This window comes from Vanessa cardui, chromosome 17 (assembly GCF_905220365.1).
Source record: "Vanessa cardui chromosome 17, ilVanCard2.1, whole genome shotgun sequence".
In the NCBI taxonomy this organism is placed as follows: Eukaryota; Metazoa; Arthropoda; class Insecta; order Lepidoptera; family Nymphalidae; genus Vanessa; species Vanessa cardui.
In genome coordinates, this window is record NC_061139.1 from 1055267 (window position 1) to 1076869 (window position 21603).

The 21603-nt window shown below is 33.4% G+C and overlaps 1 protein-coding gene and 3 non-coding genes across 5 annotated transcripts in view; 1 reads left to right on the forward strand and 3 right to left on the reverse strand.

Annotated features, from left to right (window-relative positions):
• Positions 1-2513: 2513 nt before the first annotated feature.
• LOC124536811 overlaps positions 2514-21603 on the forward strand; it is an 86324-nt gene continuing 67234 nt past the window's right edge. For both annotated transcript variants that reach the window (XM_047113423.1, XM_047113424.1), the window contains exon 1: positions 2514-2871. In XM_047113423.1, coding sequence (XP_046969379.1) covers positions 2682-2871 — 190 coding nt within the window. In that variant the 5' untranslated portion in view covers positions 2514-2681. The remainder of the gene's footprint in view (positions 2872-21603) is intronic.
• Trnad-guc lies at positions 19943-20014 on the reverse strand. The gene has a single exon. It is a non-coding gene; the product is annotated as a tRNA-Asp (tRNA).
• Positions 20103-20174, reverse strand: Trnad-guc. The gene has a single exon. It is a non-coding gene; the product is annotated as a tRNA-Asp (tRNA).
• Trnad-guc lies at positions 20263-20334 on the reverse strand. Its single transcript has one exon. It is a non-coding gene; the product is annotated as a tRNA-Asp (tRNA).

The following is a 21603-nucleotide window of genomic DNA, read 5'->3' on the forward strand; positions in this document are numbered from 1 at the left end:
ATCACTCTATCTTAAAAAAAGAAACCGCATCCAAATCTGTTGCGTACTTTTAGAGATCTAAACATACAAAGGGACAACGTAACGTAAATTTACAAAATAAGATATTAAAAGTAAAATTGCCGTAGGTATCCAATCAAATCCATCTCATTAAAGGGAGAGAAGGCCTAAGTCCAGCAGTGGGAAATTTACAGGCTGTTGTTGTTGTTGATACTGTAGGTTCAAGATGTAGATTCTACTGAGAGACAAAAACTCAATAGTTTCTCTTTATCCCCTTTAAAAGACAATGGTATATTAACAAAGTACGAGTTATTGTATATAAATAACAAACATTAGCAAACTCTGATCAGATATGAAATGAAACAAAAGAAATTGTCGTTTCTCAAACGTAAATATTAAACAGTAATAATAATTGTTGTGATCTAATCTTTTGAAATGTTTGCATTAGTCATCTTAGTATTCAAATGTTCATACGGTCTTTTAATTCAGCTCAATTTATCTTATATTTTTGTTAATTTGATTACGCAATGAAAATAAAAATAAGAAATAGAAAGCACTCTCGATTTCATAGAATTTTCCCTTCGCGAACAAACGATTCAACGTCATACTCATCAATCAACATTGACGAGGACACCAATTACGCTATATTCTATATACTATCTCCTTGTCCTAAAATAATGCTTTAAAAAATCTTTGTAGGTTCCACACCAGGTCATTTAGATCTCATAGATTTCATTTGTCTTTGTCACCGATTCACTATGGAATGGTTTTGCTTGATGCCCTTAATAAATTACATGTGTAAGTAGTAAACTCCCAATTCCGAATTCTAGCATCAGTGAAATAATTCTTAAAAGTATCTACTTATCTGTAAAATATATGATCCTCGTGGCACATTATGTTGTTATCCATCAATCAATCAGCCCATTTCCGTCCACTGCTGGACATTGGCCTCTCCAATTGCACGCCACTGAGATTATTCTTGGGTTACTCGCATCCAGCTCCTGCCAACCGTCTTGCGTAAGTCGTCACTCCACCGTGGCCGAGGACGTCCTACACTACGTTTGCCAAGACGTCGTCTCCACTCTAGAACACGTTTTCCCCAACGGTTATCGGTTCTGCGACAAATATGTTGTTAGCACCAAGCGATAATAGATCTCTCTGCTTTATACTGCAGTAATATTTCATTTTGAAGGTATAAATAATATTAGCCAAAAGTCAACCCTTGAATACAAAATTTAAGCATATAAAAATGAGACTGTCCTCTTAAGAGACGAGCTAAAATTTTCCCTCTCAAAAAATATCAACCACATTGACCTCCGAAAGTTTGATAATGACAATCTAGCTGACTCTTTGGTAACAAAGTGGAAATTTACCGTCGGATTTGAAACAAAAACACTTGACGATATAATGAATATATTATTTATCATATTTTACAAGAGAAGCTAAATTAAGTAGAATCGTTAAATTTTAGTGATTCCATTTCATTGATCAAGATGTTATATATTTAATGTCCGACTTTAAAGTCTATCTTAAAAAGATAGAAAATATTGAACAATCGAATATCTATAAGTTATTTTTTTCGTTCATAATCAACTGCTAATTGTTACTTCTTTTTTTAAATATCTTTGGGCCAGATTTTCGTTCTCTGCCAATAAATTATTCCTGAGGCAGTGTTCATTTCTATTGTAAAATTGCGCAGATCATTTTAACTCTGATATAGAGATTCTAATAATTTTATAAAAAAAAATTATTAATAAATAAAAATTTTTTATTAATTAATATTATTAAAAACAAGATAATACAGATGATGGAAAATCGTAAAGCCAAAACGTGTTGACTTGCAGGTTAGATATATTTCATAAATTTAACGATATTGAACTAACGAAACTTTGTATTTAAAATATCTTGCTGGTTCTATTCGGTAGAACTTCATTACGAACGAACTTTTGGTAGAGGTAGTTTTACATTTAATATAATTCTGTAAAATCTCGATTCAAAGGTACTCGAATTTCGCTATCATTCAAAACAGTGTTACATTAAGAAGAAAACGTAGATTTCGGCTTTGTTGCGATCTAAGAGATCATTCATATCAAGTGTAACTCATAAATTATTTTAATATTATTCAAATTTTACTTTTATGTTAAATTAATGCTCAATGAATTCATGATGCAGCCAAAGAAACTATGTATCTCAAAAATAGTTGGCATTATTTTGCAGAGAAATTAATTGTAATAGTTTAATTATATATAACTACAAACTAAATAATTTTAAAATTATAATAAAATCAACTCATTCACTTTTTTAAAATTAATAAAGCAGATTAATAATGTAGGTTACGGTTACGCAAAGCGTACTGTTTCTTTTAAGAAAGTAAAAGTAGATAGACATTGATCCTAATTTTTCCAAGCAAATAGAAGAAAAGTAAAAATGCGGTGAACAATCAGGTCGTTGTACCAAAGTTGTCTTTTTTGTCCCTTTGCTTTTTACGAAGCGCATACCCCGAGTCAGTGCTAACCTGTCTCGCGAGTGCGGAACATGCGCGCGCGCTCCGCTAAAATGGCCGACGGAATTACGCGCGAAAATATTTATTTAGTCTGTGAAAATCTTTCAATAATTTAGTTTAAATATTTATCAATAAGTTCTTAGTGCCAAAGATTATTTTTAAAAATAATTATGAATCTAAAATGCTCACGCTATCTCGTATTGGATGTTTGGTGTATATATTTATTATTGTAATCGTTATCTGTGATGGAATTAAAAGGGATAAGTTTAAGAGAAAGGTTGATGTTATTAGTGACATTCCAAACAATAAGTTTTTATATAAAAATGTGACAGCAACTAATAAAGAAGAAAAAAGAGGGTTTTTGTCACCTGGTGAGTAAAAAACTTTATAATTTTAAATATAGAATGTAACCAGAAATAACTGGAAAAAATTCGATATGATCCATTCCACGTCGATTTTAACCATAGGTTATACGCCTAGCAAGTAATTCTGAATTTTCATTTGCTACCCCAAATAAATAAACCATATTATGACTTGTAATACACAAGAGCCGCTATTCAATGAAGTTGGGCTTTGGGCTTATTCAACCACTCTGCATCACTTCGCCTGGATGGAATTGCACGTGTCAGAACATAATCAACATTCTATATAATCATATCTTTGCAGAATTTAAAATGAATCCATCATAAATAGGAATAAAGCACACGCTTATACCAAGTGGTCTAATGGATCGACTTTTAATATGACAATACAAACTATCAAAAAACATTTTATTAATGCTGTTCTGTGTTTGCTTACTAAAAAAAAAACAAATGAATAATGCAATACCATATGTATTTTAAATGTATTTGTTCATTCTGTTGTGAGTTCATTTGTAACATGTTTATCATCATATCTAAATTAAAACTAAACCATTTTGTCAAAGCTTATTATAAGCAAGTTGTCATTATTTTTATCCGGTCTACTTTAAAAAGTAACATTGTACATAGACCAAGACTTAACATAAGTAGAGCAATCATTTACATATATCAAAAGTAGAATATAATCTAGAATTGCTCCTTGTGGAACGCTTATTTTTAATACAGACCAAGATAACTTAATTCCTTTATGTTAATTAATAGAATTATTTTATTTATCCTGACGGTTATGGAACCATGCTCGTTCGCCTGATTTTGATAGATTTTATATAATATTATTATAAACTAGTTCTAAAAAGCTCAGATCACGAAAGAAATGTATTCATTACATTCATATAGATCCCGCAGCATTTTTGATCCTAGGTTAACCAATGTAAAGTTATGTGATTATCCCTTATGAATTTTGCAAGCCCGTCTGGGTAGGTACCACCAACTCATCAGTTATTCTATCGCCAAATAACAGTACTCAGTATTGTTGTGTTCCGGTTTGAAGGGTGAGTGAGCCAGTGTATCTGCAGGCACAAGGGACATAACAGCTTAGTTCCCAAGGTTGGGGGCACGTTGAAAATGTAAGGAATAGTTAATATTACTTACAGCGTCATTGTCTTTGAGTTATGGTGACCACTTATCATCAGGTGACCCATATGCTCGTCTGCCAACCTATACCATAAAAAAATGGAATTAAGAAAGAATGGATCTAATATATCATCACGATTAACCTTTCTTGTGGATATCATATAGCAAGCAAGTTAGAGATTGTAATAAATAAAATACAAAACAATTGAAAATCTACTCGTAAAAAACCTGCTGCTAGTCTGGGTAAAAATACATCGAATGCTAAATGTGTTTGCCGTAATCTCGTTTACACTGATCCACATGTATAAACGATACATCAAAACAAACGTTTGATTTGAATTCGGCCAAATCAGTGTATTCAATAAATTTATTATACAGTTAACGTTTATTAATGAATCACTACTTACAATAAAATCGGAGTGTCTGTTTGTAATATTGGAATAAATTGCTTGCTTGCTAAATATATATGTATGTCCATGGTTCATATGCTAATATAACATTTTCCTTCCAATTTTTGTTTATCTGCCTGTCTGTTTGTTCCACCTAATCTCTGGACCGGTTTGACCGATTTTGATAGGATTTACACTGACAGATAATTAATGTAATGAGGAGTAACTTAGGCTTAACGATAACTTTTCTATTCAATTCAAACTCGTACAAAGTCGCGGTCACTAGTTAATGATAATTTAGTTCAAATATATAATAGTAAAAGGTGATTTCTATTGATTTCAGCCATTAATAGAACATTAAAATCTTGTCCATAGAATATAAACAAGTGACATTAAATGTGATAAACTTGTCTAAAAAGAAAGTAGATCATTATCTACCAAATGTTTTTATCTACCGTTTAATACTTAAGATATTATTTTTTATAGTTAAATAGAGTAAAGATAAAATTAAAACATGGCATCTATAAATGCATTGTATTTTCAATGTTTATGATTGATATATAAATTATAAAATTCGTCGAACTCGTATTTTTATTTCAATATATAATAGTAATATATTTATCAATTATATAAAGCTACCATTAGTGGTACCATTTTTTTTAAACATTTTCGTGTAAGTTTTTCTACTGATTAGCCTTTGGCGCTTACTTCATATTATACCACAAATATACATTGTTGTTTACATCAATTGCTGCAACGTAGTTGAGCTGAGAGGTGCACGAGTAAAAATCTTCAACAAAGTGGGCTTTGCTCTGAAATGAATGAGGTCCTCCAAATCGATTTCCAAAAATATAATCCATCTATTTATATTCAGCCAATCTATTATTTTCCCCACTATATAGATATATAGAGGTATATAGAGATATAGTTATCCTCCACTGGACTAAAGCCTTATCCAAGGTCTGATTAAATTTTGACATCTCAGTCTGCCATATCCTGTCTAACTCCAATACAGATAGAGATGGAGAGACTAGATATTAGTGCACAAAACAATGTGTGCTCAAATAATGGCACACTCTTACTCATGTAAAGATAATCCCTCTGGTAGTTTTTGAGTTTATTGCGCTCAGATAGACAAGTGCTGAACGAGGAACTTTATTTTATAATATGTCCATCATTTGATTCCACTTATTGATCCATTCCAAACCAAACCGGTTCAACAAATATTCAGGTTATAGTTTGTTTTAAAAATAACAAAATAATTAAGTTGTTAAGATAAGCGATATGAGCTTATATATGTATATTTGGAAGAATTTCATCTAGTTCATGCTGGTTTCATCAAGATTTTTTCAAGAAACACGTTCATTTCAAAGAACTATTCCATAAATGTGCACCAAATTAGCAATTGTTATATTTGTCAAATAAAGTATCGGATATTTGATAATACGTGGCCAGAAATGTATTTTTATCAGGATATATATTATATAAAATATATATATAATAGATATTTTTTTATATAAAAAATAAAACAATTAACACGATCTTTATAGCAATTTGAATGTTATATAGTCTTTGATTTAAATATGATGGTATGACTAATTAGGTTACGTTCGGTAGCTGGTTACTCGGCATGCGCGAGCGCATAACCAGTAGGTAACTAGTAGTTTGTTTATGGTCACCGGCTTGGTCACTTTTAAGTAGGTTTTCCGACACGCAACTTTTGCAATGATGAGTCGCATCTTGCGATTTAATCTTTTTTATTGCTGTACAGTTTCACTATGTCTTTTAAACATTCGCTATATAAAATTCAAACGAGTCATCGAAATAACTTTCTTTGGATTTAATAGTATTGGTGATACATTTATTATTTATCTATGGAAAAAGCCGATACGACTTTGGAACCTTCAAGTAAAAGCGTAAACATTTCTTAAAGGCCAGCGATACATTTGAAACTCCCCAGTGTTTCAGATGTCCAGGGATGGTAGTCCCTTTCTATCAAGGGACATCTTGCTCGTTTGCCACCAGTTTAGATGGCGTCAGTGTTTCAACGTCCAAGACGTTGTCTCTGCAGTGTGAAATCCCTCTTATCGTGTCGAAATACTATTCTATCAGTTATAAAAGAGGTATTGCAACTGTTTAAATATAAACTTGTGCAGTTAATGCAAGAGGAGGCCTTATCCCAGCAGTGGGACATTTACAGGCTGTTACATTTTTTTCTTTTTTTTGTGCACTATAATATTTTCTGTGCAGTTGGTAAATTATCCCCTCAAACGAATCTGTCAGGATTAAATATGGTTCAGTATATAACGAGAATAGATTACATAGTCATTAACTGATAATTAGATGATCATCTGCAAGTAACACATTTTGTATGCTTTGTGTTTAATTGATCTCGTGCTCGGCGATGATTATGAAGAAACTTGCATCTGTTGGTTCATCTGCCATTGGAAATACATAATTAATATACATAGATACTTATTCATAGGCTGAAATAGATAATGATTCGATATCAAAAATAACCAAGTCTCTACCAGTAATTTGTTAAGAAAATTTACAGATTTAGATAAATATCTAGGTGAAATAAAGAAAGAAGATCTGTACAGAAAATAAAAAAAAAGTTAGATTAGATAGCAAATCAACGGTAGACTTTAAACAATGAGGCTTCTGATATTAACTGAGCTGTTTGTATCCGTGTGTCGTCATAAGGACCTTACCCGGTCAGTGGTATTTATAACGAAAACAACATAAATTTAAACAAGTGCCGCTATATAACATTGAAGCATAAATTGTCAATAAATTAAAAAAGACGAACCAACCGGTTAAAACGAAACGAGAAACGAAATAGTCCGTGAATTTTTACGTCAATGTTTATAAAAATAATTCGACATAAAGTATGACCGGATTTGTTTATGATGGTTGTTTTTTATATGTATATGTAAACTAGTAGTCGCCCTCGGCATCACTCGCATTTTAGGTTATTGGTTGTCATGTGTTAGGCATAAAATAGCCTATGTCCTTAACATGGAGTTCAAGTTTGCTTCATATCAATTTTCATCAAATTCGGTTCAGCGGTTTGGTCGTGAAAGAGTGACAGACAGACAAACAGAATTACTGTCGGACTTATAATGTTAACATAGACGAGTCATATAGTGGTCACCGTCCGTAGTCATTGGTATCATAAGAGATAATGCTGCTGTCAAAATAAAGACGCACAATGATAATAATATTTTCATAATTGTATCCTTATGTTAATTTTAAAATGACTTTTATTGGTGGTAGGGCTTTATGCCCGTCTGGGTAGGTACCAACCATTCATTGGATATTTTACCACCAAATAGCAGTAATCTGTTTTATTGATTATTTGTTCGCAGTATTGGCTGCACAAGCACGTTAGAAATGGTTAATATTTCTTACAGCGCTTGTCTATGGGCGGGGGTTACCTCTTACCATTAGGTGGCACATTTGCTCGTCAGTCGATATCATAAAAAAAGTCTGATCTGATAACAATTTGCACAATAATTCCTATAGGAATGCAGCAGGAAAGAATTATTAAGAAATTAAGGATGAAACTTTATATGGAGTTTTTTTATTTGTAATGTTTCAAATTTGGAAATCAGTATCTCTTGCATTTATGAAATAAGGTCAGTCGTTATAGCGCTTTCGAGCATATATCCCATAAAAGAGTATTTGTGATAAAAGTTTCTATGGAATTGTTTAGGAAAACATTACAATTTTCTCCAATGGTATATCACGTCGTATATACGGCTAGTATAGATATAATGAAACAGAATAATTTAGGATCAACGAAACTATTTAGTATCGACACTATCAAATAAAAAAAAGAAATACTGGAACAATAACACATCAAAAGCCTGGGGTAAATAGGTTAATATAAACAAATTGAAGATACACATGCGCACACAGTTATGAAGGTGGGGTAATCAAAATATTTATTCTGACAAAGAGCGATTTACTTATTTTCATTTAAGGCTTACAAACATGCACGAAAGTGAATATAATAAATGTAAAGATTACTATTTTTAAATATTCTCTATCTATCTAACTATTGACGACCTCCATGGTCGAGTGGTGTGTACACCGGTTTTCATGGGTACGCCACTCTGAGGTCCCGGGTTCGATTCCTGGCCGAGTCGATGTAGATTACCATTAGTTTTCTATGTTGTCTTGGGTCTGGGTGTTGTGGTACCGTCGTTACTTCTGATTTCCATAACACAAGTGCTTAGGCTACTTACATTGGGATCAAAGTAATGTATGTGATGTTGTCTCATATTATTATTATTATTATATTATCCTAATAGTTTCAAATAGTGATCCAACATATCTAAACTCCATTGGATTAAGTGAATCTTAATCAAAGATGGGCTATTTATAATATTCATGGGCCTAAATTTGTCTTTATAATGAAATAACAATGTTTATAGTGAGATAACGGTATCCAATCATGTTCAGTGGACACCGAAGAATGGACTGCACATCGTTGGTTACCGTTTTCCGTTCCGCCGTTAATTTGTGTAACAATCATATTCTATATCTTTAAAAGTGTAATATACAATTACATCACGCAAAAACCGTGAAGATATTCAGCTTATTTCAAAGAAGAATACTTGGATTTGACCTGTCTTGTTGGTCTAGTGGTCAGAGGACCACATATACCTTAGTTCAAGTTTCAAATGTCAGTTGAAGCTGATACAAAATTAACCGGTTTTTCTGTCAAAAAGAGACCTGCATGTTTGCTATGTGTAATCGGTGCTAAGCAAGGTCTGCGCCAGAAATCTTTCTGATTTGCCGTTCCATCTGATTACGATAGTGATTATGGAGTAAGTGCACTATGATATGTTCTGCATACTTGATTGGGCATACCTAGATATTATCTTAGGAATTGGTCAGAACATCTTCTTCATCATCTTTCTAATCTTATTAAAAAATGTGTGTCTGTTTGTAATACTGAAAAAACCACTTTACACTTAATGCATTTGTCATGATACACCTGTATATGCATTTTTTACTATTTTTGTCTGTAAGTCCATCCGTTCCCGCTAATCTCTAGAAACTGATCTAATAAGGAGTAATTAAGGCTAATTTTATTTTAAAATTATACTTATATGGATATAATAAAGTCACGCTGCAGTGACCAAAAACTGTCCAAAACTGCGCGCAGTCACGTCAGGTGCCTCCCATCAACGACTTAATATCGCAAACGCTGTCTAATATAAAATTAATAAGTTTTACAAAAATCTGCGATATGATCAATAACTTTTTAGTTATAAATAATAATACAATAATAAATAACAGGATCCTTATTTCTTGGTAGTCGTTACCAACGTCCAACGTCTTGATATATTTTTTTATTTACAAAAGTCGTAGAACATATAAGTACTATTAACAAATCACGTGTTACTTGAATTTATTTCTCGTTTTTTGATAGCCAAGAAATAAAAAATAGCGATAATTTTAGTTTTTAATTCGTCACAATTCATTCAATGATTACTGTTACATGGAAATTCAAATTACGAATGTTGTGGTTCCATTGCCATATTTGGAAGTTGAGATAATAACAAGCTGTATGGATCGAGACACGTTCAGTATACCGATTTGGTTGCTAACAGCTTGAATTAAGTTTTATTGGGGTAAATTATACTTTGGTCAAATAAAACTTTTTCAATAATTGCAAAACTTTTTTATTATACCTTCTAAATATATAAAACTCAAAGGTGACTGACTGACTGACATAGTGAAGAAGCGACTATTAGTTAATTTATGAAATATAAGTTTATTTTAACATTAATTTAACAAAATAAAAAAATATATATTATTTTAATTAGCACGCTTTACTTGCTCCGACTCATAGATTAGGACAGTAACAGTTAAAGCGGGTCGAACCTTGAAGAGCAAGGAGTTAATAAAGGCTAAAATATATTAATGACTTTCGACTAAGCCCCAAAGCAAGTAGGATATTAATACGCCTTAGCTGATAATCCTTATACAACATCCGGCAGTGTATTCACAGCGATATATGTTTTATAAATTTTAAAGTCAACAAAAATAAAAATAAATATAAATATTTTTTCTGTTGATTGACTGCTGTTAATTGAACGACTAGTATCGTTCAATTAATAGCCTAGCCTTTTTACTAAGTTTTGCCGTTCATTAATAAGCCTGTATGACATTCAGCTAGTACATTTCATGTGATAAAAATATTTTGGAAACTATGAACTATTCAACAATACAAATTGAATTTTATTCACTTAATTTTTATGGTATTTCTTCAAACTATGCATGACCCTTAGTTTAGTTGTATAGTGTATAGAATGTTTATATAGTATATCTATCTAAGAACTAAAACATACGAGCTAACTTTATTATCTTAGGGCGCGTAACAACTACACTTCACGAAACATAATATTTTTTTACTAGTGTACTTGTACTGAGAGGCCAAGTGTCGATGACCTTAATTTTTTTTCGACACTCTCTAGCTTTGATCGTCTATCTGGTATTATAAAAAAGCTGAGGATTAAAAACATAAAAAAAATTAACAAAATTAGTAATAATGCTCAAAACAAATAAATAAATAGTATAAACAATTATTTTACGTGTTGTATAACGGGCGGACTTATGGCTAATTAGCCATCTCTTCCAAACAAACCAATCTATGAGAGGTTTTTAAAACCACAGTTGTAGGCGGTGCAGTCATACACTTACATACAAATATTTACACACTATGATACACCAACAAATATTTAAGATAATAAAATGTAAGATCAACATCACCAACATACATCAACTGCCTGTAAATCCCACTGCTGGGCTAAGGCCTCCCTTTGGTTTTGGAACATACTCCACCACGCTGTTCCAATGCGTATTGGTGGAATACACATGTGGCAGAATTTCTATGAAATTCAAACACATTACATAGACACATGCAGGTTTCCTCATGAAGAAGTTTGCCTAGAAGCAATCACGCGTTCGAACCGCTGAGCCATCTCGGCTCCAAATGTAAGTTTTAAATTACAATATTTAAGAGACTACAAATAATTTTAAATATATATGTGAAAAAATGTTTTTATGCGGATAAGCAGGTTTTAAAACTGTGCCAAATATCAAATCGAAACCACTAATGAAAGAAAGAAGTACGTCAAGTGTACAACAAAAAAAATGTCGACAAAAAGACATATTACACGGTCCAAAAGATTTATTGTCTTTTTCCTCCTTTTTTATATTAAAAGACAAATGAACATTTTGTTTCTATGTCATTTGTATTATAAATGAGTTTATTTGTTTGTTTTTCATATCTTAACTCTGCAACTAGTCATCGTGATTTTTTTTTATGAACGTTTTGGGGTACAGGGAAAGAGACCGTGACATAGGCTATCCTGCTTCCTCCCCTCACACGCGGGCTTAAACCATATGTATTCAAATAATGTGTCAGATAAAAAGGATCTGCAAAATTTTATTAAACCACGAATATATTTTTAATATTGTCCCTTCTTTTCCTTGTTGTTTCTTCTGCTGCCGATATTTTTAATGCAGTCAGACCACTTAACTAGGTAATTATGTACTAGTACATACATATATAACGGGTTTATTAAATAGCTCTGGGATTGAGGTCTAGATTTGTAACATAACTACATATTATATATGTGTGAGCAAGTTGGTCGCATAAGTTTGTGTGTGCGTGTAAATAAAAAAATCATCAAATATTTTATTAACATTAAGAATGTTCGAAATATAATAACGGATTTATGATAAAAATTGTCTAATGCCTTTTAAAACGTGCGAACAATGAACAACCATTTTGCATATCGTTTTACAACAAGATCGCAGAAAGTGTTGAAATTACATCAGTTGACAAATAAAAAAAAGTGTAAAGTGAGTCAGTATAGTATTTGGAATATTTTTTGTGCAAATAGTTTACATATTTTATAGGCGATTATATACACACTGGGAATGATCGCCTCCTATCTATTTCTTTGTTATATTGAAAATTTTAAGTATTCTGATTTCTCGTGCCTTTAGTTAGCAGACTCAATTATCATTCAAATCGGAACACCATAGTAATAATTATTGCGGTAGAAAATAGGATGAGTGGGTAGTGTACAAAGTCCTACCATCAAGTATTTACTTTCGACTATTCAAAAGCAAGTTGCAATTTTATATTACATTAACTAGCATCCCACCCGGCTTCGTAACACATGCTTCCGGGTGCAACACTGGTACTAAATGTACAGAATTTATTTCTTTAAGACATAAAATTAGATCCTTTAAAATTATCACTGTTTATCTACATTGTCCATGTATTGTATACATAAAACCTTCCTCTCAAATCACTCAATCTAATTAAAAACACCGCATCAAAATCCGTTTCGTAATTTTAAAGAGCTTTGCAATTCTGAATTTTAATTTCATTCATTTTGAATATAATATTGGAGATCATCTGTTACTTGCTTAGTGTTGGGAGAACATTACGAATCCTATTCGAATAAGTTTTATGTCGATTTGAAGGAATAAAATTGTCATGTTTATTTGAAAGAGTGGGCGCAGTTTGACGGGTGAAAGAGGATCACACTTTGCATCTTGACCTGAAGAGGTTTCGAGGTCAATCACCCTGTAATTTATGCAATGTTTTTTCGTATAAATAAGGACGTGCGCCTTCTTCAATTTTAATATCGGCACATATATCCTTTACTTTACACACGAGAAAGTGACTTTACAATGTTTAGCATCTTCAATACCACTTGACGTTTATGCTTTTTTATATCTCAGTAATATAAAATGATAAAATATTTACTTTCGAAATTTTAAACATATTTTAAAAACGCCTTAAGTGTAGAAAAACTGTTACTAATGGTATTGCTTAGAGCATTATGTATCCGGTTGTAATTGGGAGATATTTCTAAATACTCGATCTAATTGTACAAAGCCGCGGGCGATTATTATAATACATACTTATATGTTGAGCTAAATATAAACTTTGTGGTTCATTAGTGATAACGGTAGATGTTATATATAGACAGCACATATTTTGTTCGCTGACAGTAACGCATAATAAATAAATGAATAAATATGAGACAGCATCACATTCATTACTCTGATCTCAATGTAAGTAGCTAAATAACTTGTGTTATGGAAAATCAGAAGTAACGAAGGTACCATAAACACCCAGACCCAAGACAACATAGAAAACTAATGATAATCTATATCGACTCGGCCGGGAATCGAACCCGGGGCCTCGGAGTGGCATACCTATGAAAACCGGTGTACACACCACTCGACCACGGAGGAGTCAACGAGGCAGTAATTATTTAAGAATTTAATATGTATTCATGCAATTTATTTCATAACTCAATAAAATTAGTACGAGTCTCGTATCTTGTTGGCACCGGTCTTAACGCGTCTTTTCCGGCAATCCTACACATTAGGCGTCGTCCCGAATTCCTGGAAGACAGCTTTGGTGCATCCGATCCCTAAAAAAGGCAACCGCTCAGACCCGTCCAATTATAGGCCTATAGCCATCACCTCCTTGCTCTCCAAGATAATGGAGTCCCTTATTAACTGCCAGCTCCTGCGGTACCTAGAGGAGAATCAGCTGATTAGTGACCGCCAGTACGGTTTCCGTCGGGGTCGCTCAGCCGGTGATCTTCTAGTTTACCTTACTCATAGGTGGGCTGAAGCAGTTGAGAGCAAGGGGGAGGCATTAGCAGCCAGCTTGGACATAGCGAAGGCCTTCGATCGCGTATGGCACAAAGCGCTTCTTTCGAAGCTTCCTTCCTATGGGCTTCCCGGGAAATTATGCAATTGGATTACCAGCTTTTTGGCAGATCGGAGCATCAAGGTCGTTGTCGACGGTGCATGCTCTGACTTAAAATTCGTCAATGCTGGTGTCCCACAAGGTTGCGTTCTATCACCCACTCTGTTTCTTCTGCATATCAATGATTTGTTGCAAATCGGGAACATTCATTGCTATGCAGACGACAGTACCATTGACACCTTATACACCGGCCGCGCTAATATTTCTCGGGAAAACGTCGAAGAGAACCGGAACAAACTTGTGTCTGAAATCGAGTCTTCATTAAACGAAGTCTCGAATTGGGGCCGGCTAAATCTAGTCCATTTCAACCCCAAAAAGACGCAAGTTTGCGCGTTAACCGCTAAAAAAACACCATTTGTCGTATCTCCACGATTTGAGAACATTCCGATAGCCGCTACAGGTAGTATCGGAATACTTGGCGTTGATATTTCGAGCCTCGTTCAGTTCCGCGGTCAATTGGAAGGCAAAGCCAAATTGGCTTCAAAAAAGCTGGGCGTGCTCAGCAAGGCGAGACAGTATTTCACGTCGGCCCATCGCCTAAAACTTTACAAGGCGCAAATTCGGCCTCACATGGAGTACTGCTCTCACCTCTGGGCGGGTGCTCCCCAGTACCAGCTCCTTCCATTTGACCGCATCCAACGTAGAGCGGCTCGAGTTATCGACGATCAAGCCCTTTCCGATCTCCTTGATCCTTTGGCTTTGCGTAGAGATGTCGGATCACTCTGCATCTTCTACCGAATTTTTCACGGGGAATGTTCCGAGGAATTGTTCGGATTAATCCCGGCTGCTGAATTTCACCTTCGGACATCTCGTCAAAATTCTAAGTTCCACCCGCACCATCTTGATGTCCGAAAATCCACAACAGCGCGATTTCTTAGACATTTTCTGCCTCGCACAACCACTTTGTGGAACCAGCTTTCGCCGGCGGTTTTTTCGAACCGATACGACATGGGAACCTTCAAGAAAAGAGCCTACTCCTTTCTCAAAGGCCGGCAACGCACCTGCAAGCCCCCTGGTGTTGCAGATGTCCATGGGCGGTGGTAGTCACTTTCCATCAGGTGAGCCTCCTGCTCGTTTGCCACCTATGCCATAAAAAAAAAAAAAAAAAAAAATCTCTTCCACCGTAAAATTAGCAACGACTACATCAAAAGCAAAATAAGAATAACAGATGTACGAAAACGAATTAGATTACTCAAATGGCATTGAGCAGGACAGGACAATAGATAGAAAAAAAGTGTCACACAATGATTACCACGAGGAAAAGAAATAATGGAAGATCGTATAAAAAATGGAGTCATATTTTCTCTCGGAGATGTGGATCTAACTGGGTGCAAAAATTATGGGAAATAGATGTATGGAAAGGTTTAGCACAGGCCTACCCCGCTCAGGCGATTGCTCCAAATATTCTTTTATATCTTTACATTGTATAAAACAAAGTCGCTTTTTCTATCCCTGTGTCCCTTTGTACGCTTAAATCTTTAAAACTATGCAACGGATTTTGATGCGGTTTTTTTAATAGATAGTGTGTGTTTGTGTTTATTATACATGAACAATATAGTAAGGAAACACTGATAATTTTAGAAGTTTGCAATGTGATGTCGTAAATAAACCAATTCTATAGTATATTTAGTGTGAGTATTGTACCAGTGCGAAGTCGAGGTGGGTCGCTGGTTTATTTATACACGCAAAACATATACTCATATGTCAAATTTTTAAATACCGATAGATTATAATCTAATCTCACGAGATTGTGAACTGTCGAAATATTGTGAACCGTAATATACTGCTTACAATTTAACTCATTATTATTCGATAGTGTATAATCTATAGAAGTAACTTTCAGATAAATTATATAAACTCTAACCTAACTGAAATATAATGAACTATCAAAATTGTGTATATTTATTATAAGTTGAATAAACGTTCACAATTTTTCGACGTTTACAATTACGCGCTAGGCGTCCGCAAATCATTGCGCTATTACGATTATGACTTTTTATTGATAGTCATATAACACCTCGCCTCACTGCCTCCACTGGTGACAGAAGCCCTTCTGTTACCAGTGGAGGCAGTGAGGCAGGCAACTCATAGTTGACACATTGAGATCGCGAATATAATTATTACGGTGTAATGTGACTATTGATGGTTATTTGTATTGTAGACTAAATGTTTTTCTTTTGTGGTAGATTGATTGTTATTTTAAATTAAAGATAACTGTTTTAGATGTTAACCTACTACCTACTTCTTCCCCGCGCCGCCATTTTTATATATTGTCTTTCCCCGCGCTTTTGCGATGTGTGTCACTCGAGATGACACAGAAAATATATATTTATAGAAAATATAAATCTAATATTCATTAATATGTTATTATAGATCTGTTTACACTACATTTTAAGCAAAACGGTGCTTAAGCCATTGAATCACTGAAGTGATATTTTGTTCATAAACAGCTCAAGGATTAATCAAATGTATGGAACTGTACGTCCGTTATTTCGCAAGTGAAGCCGCGACGTGTGTTGCTTACTTATACTTTCAAAATCGTAATTGGCGCTGTCCCGCGTCGTGATCATGAAAGTGATATTCTTGATGAGACACGAACATCAATCTACATTAACTAACTGTTATTTACATAGCTACGTATATCTACCGCACGCGATTGAAAATGATTTCTTTACATTCTACTGATCTTTAAAATGCGACTATAAATATAGAATCTTGTTGGATAGTTAAACCTTTGGGTTTACGATGTGATATGGAATCAAACTATCTAAATTACAACTTTATCTTTCTTGGTAGTAGGGCTTTGTGCAAGCCCCGTCTAGGTAGGTACCACCCACTCATCAGTTATTCTAACCCCAAATAACTGAGTGAGTGAGTGAGTAAGCCAGTGTAACTGCAGGCACAAGGGACATAGCATCTTAGTTCCCAAGCTTGGTGGCACTTTGATAAAGTAAGGATTATATTAATATTTATTACAGCGTCATTGTCTGTGGGTAGTGGTGACCATTTACCATCAGGTAGCCCAAAAGCTCGTCCGCCAACCTATTCTAAAAAAATAAATCTAAATCGGTTAAGCGATTTAAGCATGAAGAGTTACTTTCGCATTTATTATAGGTATTTGTGTAGATAAAAAGTTAATTGTAATACATTGTAAACTTAAACAAATATATAATGATTTCAAAACAAATTATCAGAATAGTATATAAAACTAGCTGTGCCCTCGACTATGTACGCGTTTGAATTTAACAAAAAAATATATTATTGTAGGCTAGGTTACTCCTTATTATATCAGTTATCTGACAGTGGAAGTACCGTAAAAAATCGGTCTAGCCGTTCCAGAGATTAGCCGGAACAAACAGACAGACAGACAGACAGACAAAAGTGTAAAAAATGGTGTTTTGGTATATGTCCGTGTATACTTACATAAGCATAGATTAAAAAATGGCTATTTTAATATTACAAACAGACACTCCAATTTTATAATATATATAGATAATTACATTTCCTTATTTAAAAACACTGTTACAAGATGAACATTTAAATATCTATTTGTCTCTTTCTGACATCAGTAATTTAGAATTCGATAGAATAACATAATTAATTAAATACAATTATGTAATGTATATTACTTATGTTTACTACACCATTTAGGACATTTGGAACTTATATGCTGTACCGGAGTATTTTTACCAGACAATTAATTAAACCATAAAAATAAATTACGTTTAAGAAAAGTATATCCGTATTCAGGTATATCCGTATTTGAAGCCAATATAACCAATATCACCAATATGGTTTCAACGACGACGACGGTTTTGACGACCTCCATGGTCGAGTGGTATGTACACCGGTTTTCATGGGTACGCCACTCTGAGGTCCCGGGTTCGATTCCCGGCCGAGTCGATGTAGATTACCATTAGTTTTCTATGTTGTCTTGGGTCTGGGTGTGTGTGGTACCGTCGTTACTTCTGATATCCATAACACAAGTGCTTCAGCTACTTAAATTGGGATCAGAGTAATGTATGTGATGTTGTCTCATATTTATTTATTTATAATTAACGTACCCAAATTTCCAAGCCAAGGCGAAAACAATTCCCTTTTGAGAGATAAGTATTAATTCTTGTGTTGCGCTATTTAATAGCTACACTTGCTATTTATTATTAAACCATTTTGATTAAAGATTTAAACGAATTAGCAAAGTTGAAAATATTTACAGAATTTTAATATACAGAACACTTTAAAGAGATTTATTGACTTTGTGGTTTAACTGTAGGTATTCCTACAGTTGTTGAAAGCATTTTAAAAACATTTTAAGGTTAGTATGACACAACATAGATGTAGCATCGATAAATTCAATAAAACCGATTACTGAATATTTACTCAACCAATAGAAATAGCTCCCTATCGCGCCATTCATCGCTATAGATTCTCCCGTCAGTTCAATCCGAGAAAGCAAGTGCATGTAAATCGACGTGTCAAATTGACGAATATTAAATTAGGTCATATAATATTACAAGTTATTACGTTTGTGTAAAGATCATATTCACATAAGAAATAAATATTGATAATTTGGGATAGCGTACTTAATTCGAATGCCATCGGTTTTATGAATTTTGCCGATGCTACAGCTAAGTTGTGTCGTACTATAGAAGGTGATAAGAAGAAGAAGAAAGATCAAAACGTCGATTCTTGAGTTACAAAACGATTTCGAATCGACAGCGTCTAGAAAATCCAATGTTTGTAAACCGTAAAAACATTTACGGATTTTTATTATAGATTAATTAAATTAATATATTCAAAACCGGTTAATTTTCATGCTCTCTAGCCATACTAATTTGAGTTTGTTATTTTTTAATCGTTTTTTTTTTCTAATTTATCTGTTCTAAAACTAATCCTGTTTAAATAAAACTTTCACATCGTATAAGCGTATTAAATGCGTCTAATATTTTCGTTATAAATGGATTTAGGCTAAATAAATTGAAATAAATATTTAATGAGAAACTACCTAGTTATTCTTTTCATAATAATTTTTTTTTCATAGATAAAATAAACTTTTGTTATAATAATAAGTTTTGTTCAAAGAGTTTTATATCGAATTTTTAAAAATAGAATGTATCCAGTAAGAGACAGTGTTTAACAATAAGTTAATTAATAATACGATTTATTAAGTTAAGTATTACATTGAAAATCCTTTTCTCGTGTTAGTTAATTAAATCAAATCAAAATAAACTTTATTGAAGTAGGCTTTTACAAGCACTTTTGAACCTTCATTGTACAATCCAGTGAAGCTACCACCGGTTCGGAAAGTAGATTCTACCGAGAAGAACCGGCAAGAAACTCAGTAGGTACTCTTATTCGACATTTAAAAAATACAATCCTGTCAATAAGTTTCATTTTATTTTTACATGTGTTCTTTGCGAGTAATCCTATATAAAGTTATTTGTATGTGCTTACTACTAATGAGACTAGTACTAGGAACGAAAAAGCCCAAAATCCATTGGCGGTTAATGCTCTAAATATTTAAGGGCGGGTCGTCGCTGAGATGTTATTAATATGAAAAATATATATTATATTACTTTCATAATTTTTCAGCTTAAGAAACGTTTCCGACGAGTTATGGAACTGTGAATATTAAATCGATAGGATTGCAAATGATTTATAAATCTGTTTTATAAATATTTCTCATGTACAGAAATATGCTAATCAACATTATCGGAGCCATAAAAAATAGATACTCCACGGCGGGGAATCGAACCCCGGTCTCCCGCGTGACAGGCGGGGATACTTACCACTATACTACCGAGGATTGTGAGTAAAATGGTAAATGTACTCAGTAGTTACAGAATTGGGATTAATATTCGAATAAAGAAATGTTGAGTTTACAAAAAAGGTAACTCCACGGCGGGGAATCGAACCCCGGTCTCCCGCGTGACAGGCGGGGATACTTACCACTATACTACCGAGGATTGCGAAATATGTGATGAAAATACTCAAACCTTACAGATATGAGCTTAAAATTCCAAATTAAGAAAATAATACTCATAAAAGTTGTATCTCCCCGGCGGGGAATCGAACCCCGGTCTCCCGCGTGACAGGCGGGGATACTTACCACTATACTACCGAGGACTGTGAGTGAAGTGTAAAATTGTCTATCAAGATATTTTTCAATAAAGTTGCATCCATATCTCTACGCTGTTCTTTATGTCAACTTAATCACGAATCTTTATCTGCAGTGCTCTTCAGCAACAATTTACTACGTATCAAAGGCGATAAATATCGACCCATGGAGATACGCCATTTTGATGATGATTTTATAAATATATTTTTTTTGGCACTTTTCAGTTTTTGTTAGGAATTTTTCTCATTACCAATATCCTTTGAAGCTGAGATTTTAACGTTTGCTGTAGTTAAACTGCTCACTGCTTTGAGGTAGATTAATTGGTGATATAATCAATTTACCATTTACAAAATTTAATATTATACCTTTAAATTAATAAGTAAATCTTATTATTTCTAAATAGAATACTTTTAGAAAAAAAACTCCTTGATTTAGGTTCGGGTTCCATCACAGGACAAAAATAATTGTCAAAACAGCATCGTAAATCTGTTTATTTAAAAAAGAGTAACTATGCAAGTTTCTTGGCTTTTCGCTGGAGGCTAAAGAGGCTCCGAGACGGTGGAAAAGTTTAAACATCAGATTCAAAAACGCTTCATTGTAAATTTTATTTGAATAAAATTGATTTGGTTTGATTTGCATTCCTACCTAACGGTTTCACACAGTAAGATAATTAATTTACTAAGACCGTTCATTCTTCCAATACTAAAGTGTTCGCTTCTATAACGAAATCTCTCAAATATTTTTATCATTGCCAATTAATACATTTTAATAAAATGTTGAATGATAAGGCGTATTACAATTAGATGATAAAAAAGTATTAAGTTGTATTTGTTTATTTCCATGCAAGATAAGTAGTATTTAAATTTTATATAATTATTATCATTGTATATGCAACTGATGGTCTGAAATGAGTAGCTATGGACTTCCTTGATGGTTCTTTTTGTTAAAATCTACAAACCGAATCTGAAATTAATAATTGTAAAATGACAATTCAAGTATTACAAGAGCTTCATCTTTACATGGTACAAAAACAAAGTCGCTTACCGCAGTCTGTCCGCTTATTATTTATTTATGCTTATATCTCTCAAATTACGCAACGGATTTTGATGTGTTTTTTTTTAACAGATTGAGTGATTCGAGAGGGTAGTTTTTGTATGTAATACATGAACAACGTAGTAAAAATACACTGATCATTTTAGAAGTTTCTAATGCGATATAATAAATAAATTGATATTAGATTATTATTATAATAAATAAAACCCGTGCGAAGCCGGGGC